Here is a 7,182-nt window from a genome sequence, read left to right as displayed (position 1 = left end):
AACAAATTCATCTTTTATAGTGTGAATCTAATGAATGAGACTAAAATGAAGGACCCAAAGGTACAAATATACAATCGCCCTCCATGAAACTATTAAATCTTACACAGTATAATCGTATATAATACATTGGCGAGGCTCAACCTACGAACACACATCCTTCAATACAGATGGCTGATGCTGGTTCGATCATGTAAAATCTGACCCGATCATATAAAATAAACAACATAAAGGACCCTGTGCTCAAAGCCTTATCAGCTCTATTATTTAACAGTACCCATGTTGTCTGTATTAAAAATATTGAAATACATGTATCATGATTTTAGAAATAAGTTGGTGAATATTTGTAATAAGCCCCAATTTATCAAACATAGTTGACCATTTCCAGAGTTTGAGGGTACGAGTCAGTTTATTGAGTACATATTTTCTGATGCAAAACATATAATTGCGACGAGCGTATTGGGACTAAGAAGGTAATTTGGACATTTTCTGACATCATTGACAAGTCCATGCTAGACCTTTTCCTGGTGTACTGTCTTTGTGACAATATGACTTTAAGGACAATTAGTGAATACATTGATAAAGCAAGGTACTTACATTTCTGTAAATAAAAAATAGAAAGATCCTGTCCCACTGCAGGCAAAACACTAGAGAGTTCCAGTCATTTGTGTATACAGTAACCTCCCCTTAATTTCGTTTTGGATATGTCACTCTTACACAGTTGGGCCATGGCACTACCGATATGTTTTCCTTTTCAAAAATGATTAAACTCATTCACCCCTGAACACACATTTGAACTCTTCCAATTCAAAGGTTGTAATAATTAATTCTGAGATTCGAGGGGTGAATGGGTCAACAGGGCCATGTCGCAACAAAACAAAAGTTCCTAATGCTTGGCTATAATTTATTGGCAGTGGTACCGGGATCCTTAAAACTAACTTACTATGATAGGAGTCATAAAACATACACACGAGTTCCTACATATATATCATTTAAGATATAAAAGTAAAGAATGAGCTGATCAGGCTATCTTTTTTATGCCAAAGATGTTAAGTGAAAGAAATCACTTTAACTTACCAATTTATGACATTTTTTTCTTCATTTTTATACCTGTTAACATCAGTACTGTCTTTATTGTTTCATATCAGATACACCACGGAACCAAAATATTCTGGAGGTCTATCCATCTGCAAGCAAACTTCTACAGAGTTGTACTGTATTTGTAGGTTGTTGGTTTTTTGTAAATATATAGTTTAAGCACAATTGGGCAAAGAAACTTCCGTTGACCAAGTAGGTCATTTCGTTAGAGCAATAGTATAACAATACAAGGTCCTAGGTTCAAAACCTGGTCTAGCCCAGCTGATTTTTCCTCGCTCAAAACTGCTGATCATTGCATTCTGATTTTTTTCTGTTTTATTATTTTCACAAATCCCAGAAGGTAAGGTTTTCCTTTTAGAATTGATATATCAAAGCTATGGTCATGCTGGTAAATACTGTTTTCAATGTATAGTTAGTTTTTGGCAGTGGTACAAAAGATCCTAACATTGTTTTTCAATATCCATTAATTAGCAAGTGTTTCTCATGGTGAACGATTCCTCCTAGTCACCCACACACCTCACATAAAGGTAACACCATTGGACCTACATATTTTACAGTTTAACTTATCTTCAAGTCTAGCAGGATTCACAAAGATCATTCTTGTTCAATCATTTTTTTAGATTTGGCAAATTTGTTGGACACATCCTGAACATCAGAATTTTGTCTAAAATCTTCACATTTAAAACCCAAACTTGAGTTACTGAAGTCATAAATTAAATTATGTATACAAAGCTGAAAATTACCAACCAATACCATCAGATTCTACATATCAAAACAATCAATTTTGGACAATGATCAGAATAAATCACAACCAGATTTTAGCAACAAAACATGGAAAACAAACATGGTCAACATCTAAATATCCAAAATGAAGGTGTTTCAATCACCTTTATAGCACAATATAATGTGTAGGGGAAAACACTGATTTAATACCATAAAGTGTTGATGAGCTGACAGTCATCGAAGGTCTTTAGTCTTAGTGCTACTACATACAAGAGACCACTGAGTAAGGGTGTGGGAGATTTTGGGGCAAGGAGGCACTTATAAAAGTTCATACATGGGTGATGGGGTCCAAGACAATTGTATTGTAATAAACCTTTAATATGAAGAAAAATAACGAGTTATGGTCATTATGAAGTCTCCTTCAATATTCTGAAATGGGCTTCATACATGTATAACAAATTCCAATTACAAACTAAAGGCTGTTAGCTAGAAAAAGTCTAGAACTTGTCACTTCTCCTGATGATACAGAAAGTTACAAGTTCAAGTTTATTAAGGACACTGAAGTTTGATCTTTTACCAGTTAGAGAGATGATAAAAATGATAATCAATCTTTCAATAAGAAACCATGAAATTGATTTCCTGGGAAAGAAACATATTATGATATGCATGATAGTGTATATCCTTGATACTCCAGGGGTTATGCTCACTTTTGCTCTCTATACACCCCTTGAATATGTCATAGCAATATTGAAGGCTCGTGAGCACCAACATGTGGATGAGACAAGAAGACTAGTTTGATCTTTCGACGTACATCAAAAGAATCTCTTGGTCGCGTAACAGTAAAGCTGACTGGCTGTGAAGTTGGGCGTCGCTCCTCTGTAAGCTTATAAGGACAGGTATCAGCTTAGTGATTGGTAAGGTGTTTTCTTTTACCTGAAAGCCATCAAATAACTAGCTGTATATGTGTGCCTTCAATTTTGCTACGACATATTCCAGGGATGCAGAGAGTAAAAGTTGGTGTAAACCCTGGAGTGTTGAAATGGGTAGTGTAAGAATGATACCTATTCAACCATACTGTTAGTACAGTAAATTCAATATCTATGTATGCATCGTAGGTACCAATCTGTGTATAAGGCTGACATTTTGTGACATGTTCACTTAATAAACTATAACATAAAAGGACTTGTTATCCTAATTAATAACAATTAAAAATAAAAAAAAACAATTGAGTTCTTATACTTATATCATATATACAGTGTACTTTTTACCTGGAAGGCATGAGTCCAATAAAGCCTCTTTTTTTTTAATTTGACAGGTTAAATTTTAAACTTATTTCATATAAAATGGCTCAGTGCTTTTCAACAATTAAGGATCCCTATCTCACTGCACTGTTTTTGTAAAAAAACATACCCTTAATTTTCTTTTAGATTCAACCGTCTTAAAGCAATAGAATTACAATGACAATCTAAAGTCCATGGTTTGAACAGTCTAGCCCTGTTTTACACTCTGAACACTGTTGTTGGTTATATTTTGTTTACTTCTCCTTTATTAATTTTCCATAAAAAGGTATGGTTTTCTTTTCAGAAATGATTTAACAAAGCTATGGTTTTCTTTTCAGAAATGATTAAACAAAGCTATAATGATGTTAGAAAAAACAGTTTCCAATGCATTGCGTAGGTAGTTTTTGGCAGCAGTACAGGGATCCTTAAGTGAAAAGGGTAAATAAAACACTGCATACATAAACTACAACCTGCTAATTAAATCTATTAGTATAGCTTAAGGCTGTGTCCATCACAGTAGTATCATACACTAAAACCTGGTAAGTCACAAGTTAATGTAAAGGCTGTGTTGACCACGGTAATGGCATACATATGTAGACTAGAACCTGCTAAGTCACAAGTTACATACAGGTTGTATCCACTTCCGTATTGTCAAACATATGTATTAAAACCTGACTTCCATATTGTCAAACATATGTATTAAAACCTGACTTCCGTATAGTCAAACATATGTATTAAAACCTGCTAAGTCACAAGTTTACGCAGTTTTAAGTCACAAATTTTCCTAAAGGATTTTCCTAAGTTACCCAAAACAAAGTTTGGGGACTGCTTTTATTATCCAAGGAATTGTCAGAATGAGTAAACCTTTTTCTTAAAGATCCAGGATGAATTAACTAAGACATTAATAAATGATATATATAAAACAGTTTTAAACTAAAACAAATATTCCTTCAAAACATGGATGGAAATGATATAAAAATGGAGCTGCATATAACCACACACTCTTCCAAAGTTCCCTTCCTTACGTTGATGTTCACACAGATTATTGTTGATCAATGAATAGTCCTTGAAATGTTATGATCCAAGTATTAGAAGAAAACTTTCCTCCCGTCCCCACTTGGTCCGGCAAACGTCTTTGTTCCTCCAGCGAATCTATCAGATAAGCTTACTCCAGTCTGTACAAACAAAAATAGATATATATTCTATAACTTAAATATTTTATGATACATTGATGTATCACCAATAAAATACATAGATTAAATGTAATAGAAGATTTCAAAGTCTTTTTTCAAAGATCAAGATAAGCTGACATGTTAATTTTTACACCAAATTTACAATTTGCACTTAGAAATAGAAGTGAGTATTTGATATTAGAAAAAGAGCGAGTAGCATAATTTGTCTGAAATTATTTATAAAGCAAGAGTTTGTCATTTAAAAACAAAATACTGAAACACACTATTGAACTTTTTAAAACACCTGGCAATAAATTTCGCTCAGACTGGCAGATCTAGTCATCATGTCATTTTCTAGATATGAATGCCTTTCTTCAATACTATCAGTTTTTGTGTCCCATTCCCAATAGAAATCCAGATGGAAATTGGATAAACAACTCAAGGTTTGACCTTCTTTAACAGTAATATTTTACTGATACTGAAGTGATTTTACACAGCACGTATTAGCACAGAATTTTGTGACGTTATTCAGTTGGACACCATGAATGGAAGCATCACAGGGTTCACACTCCATTTTGGAGCAGAAGAATTTACTTAAACAGATCATCCAAGATGGAATAGATTCTGCCAAGACACCAGTTTGAAAAAAGATAACAAACCATTTAGAATTGTAATAACAAAAGTCCTTAACTTAATAAATGGCAAAGTAAAGGGAGATAATAAGGATTTTATGATGGATAATCCACTCAAGATTTGTATGAAAATAACCTGCCTACAGAACAGAGCATGAACAGACAGTATAACATAAAGGAAAAAGAGTGAAAATATTAATGTAATAAAACATACCAGGATGTGACATAAAACAATGAGACACTTTGAGAAAAATACCAGCATGTATTGGGTGTAATTGAGATATTTCCAACTTACCGAGTTCTGTGCAAAGAATTTTTTCTGCATACTAAATGACTGGCTTTGAGATGGCTTGAGGTTCTAGAAGCACAAAAATATGAAGATGGTCTATTGTTCATTATTTTGATAACAGGGTAAGACAAATCACAGGTCCATTGGCCAAAGTCCAATAGATTTACATATATGTGATGTCTACCTATTTCACAAGGAGTCTCCCAATATTCTACCTTCAAAGAATGAAACTACCTCTGAATAATTTGAATATTTACCAGGGGATGTGATATAAGAAATTCCTCTTTTGTTGAAAATATGTCAATTAACACCACTAAGTAAATGTTACAAAGTATTGGATCAAGGGTAGATTACATGAAAATGTCTCAATATTTTACGAGTATGGTTCCAATACAAACACAAATTCCTGTTGATTCTGGTAAAAGAATATTTGCCATAACAACCTCCCAAATGTTCTTACCAGTAAGAAAGAAACCTTTTCTCCACTGTAATTATGCAGCAATATAACCAGGTGGTAACACACACATTTTGACTTAAGGGGTAACTGTTAAGCAGGACAATGAAATACCTTGGTGGTATTCCGTCTTTGCGTATTGCAGAGTTATCTTCTCTTGGGAGCAGGGATTGATTGTTACGTCATTTGTTTTTGTGAGAAAATTACGCCTTTTTTTCAAAAATTGATGACGTTACTATCACAAACAAGTGACGTTCCAATCAATACCTGCTCCCAAGAGAAGATAACTCTGCAATACACAAAATCGGAATAGCATCTTAGCAATTCTATTTAACTGTATATGATATTCAAAGTACTAGATTTACTATAATTATTATTATTGGTAGGCGTATTACTAAGACAAGCCTACTGCCTGATAAACACCGTAACTGTTCTGATCAAGTCTTCACACCTATGGATTTGGTCGGTTTACAACTGACCATGCCTAACCAATAACCAGTGCAAATTTATCTATGGAACTAATGTTATGATCATGACATACTGTTTATCAATTATTTGTCAAGGTTCAAAAAAAAAATTCTGTATTAAGATACCATATCTTCACATATTCATCATGAATCATGATATATGTGAAGAAATAAACAGTATCTTTTAAGCATCATTTTAAAAGCACTTGAGTGAAGGACATGCATTTCAAAAGTTCTGCTTATTAATTTGATCACAAATGACTTACCGCAATTTGCTGTCTAAAGGTAGGTTGTTTTTGTTGTTGTTTCACTCTGAAACATAAAACAGATTCAGTTAATTATAAAGACTGTATAATCCAACCAATGTGCCACACAAAACATCCTTGCACTGCTGTATAAACAAAGTGGTAGCAGTAAACCCTAGCAAGTTCAGTGGTAATATAAACAAAGTGGTAGCAGTAAACCCTAGCTAGTTCAGTGGTACAGTAGATTTCTCATAATATCACTTCCCATTTGTCAGAGAAAATCATGATATTAACAGAAACATGACATAAACAGAATACATAATCTATGTTTTTCAGCCCTCAAAGGGGGAAGTGAACTTATTCAAATGCCTAAGTGATGTGGCTCTACGAAGAAGATTGATATTTTGGAACTAACCTTGTTCTTTACCCTAGTTGAAATATAGATATAAGTAAATAAGTATAGAAATAAATATATTATTTGTATTTCATTTCAGTATGCAGTTACATTTCATATAGTTAGTAGCAAAATGACGATCAGTACGATTGTAATTATGATTGTTTACTGCAGTAATGATGTAGGCATACAAGTGTTTGGCTGGTATTCTGCATCAAATTCAATTGTAAACATGAGACTTGGTAAATATTTACCTATATCTTGATATATATACTGTTCTTTCGCTAGTAACATCTTTTTATAGGTTAATTTCCTTAGATATTTGCTGCAAGTGTGTAATCGAAGATAGTACACATGTTATAATTAGTTGAAAGAATACATCACACTTGGCATTAGAAAAGTTTACAGATGTTAGACTGTCCTAGCTCCCC

The 7,182-nt window shown here is 33.4% G+C and overlaps 1 protein-coding gene across 2 annotated transcripts in view; it reads right to left on the bottom strand.

The window, feature by feature from the left end:
- The window catches only part of LOC110460573 (THO complex subunit 4-A-like), a 14,439-nt gene continuing 7,257 nt past the window's right edge, over positions 1 to 7,182 (bottom strand). Inside the window, exons 6-8 of one of the 2 annotated variants that reach the window (XM_021513546.1) lie at positions 6,379 to 6,424; positions 5,198 to 5,260; positions 1 to 4,273 (exon numbers count right to left, since the gene is read on the bottom strand). In XM_021513546.1, the coding sequence (XP_021369221.1) occupies positions 4,187 to 4,273; positions 5,198 to 5,260; positions 6,379 to 6,424 (196 nt within the window). In that variant the 3' untranslated portion in view covers positions 1 to 4,186. The remainder of the gene's footprint in view (positions 4,274 to 5,197; positions 5,261 to 6,378; positions 6,425 to 7,182) is intronic. The other variant, XM_021513547.1, reaches the window with a different exon arrangement.

The sequence above is a fragment of the Mizuhopecten yessoensis genome, unplaced genomic scaffold (genome assembly GCF_002113885.1).
Source record: "Mizuhopecten yessoensis strain PY_sf001 unplaced genomic scaffold, ASM211388v2 scaffold10439, whole genome shotgun sequence".
Classification (NCBI taxonomy): Eukaryota; Metazoa; Mollusca; class Bivalvia; order Pectinida; family Pectinidae; genus Mizuhopecten; species Mizuhopecten yessoensis.
Note: the sequence above shows the minus strand (reverse complement) of the source record. Positions and strands in the feature narration are given on the sequence as shown.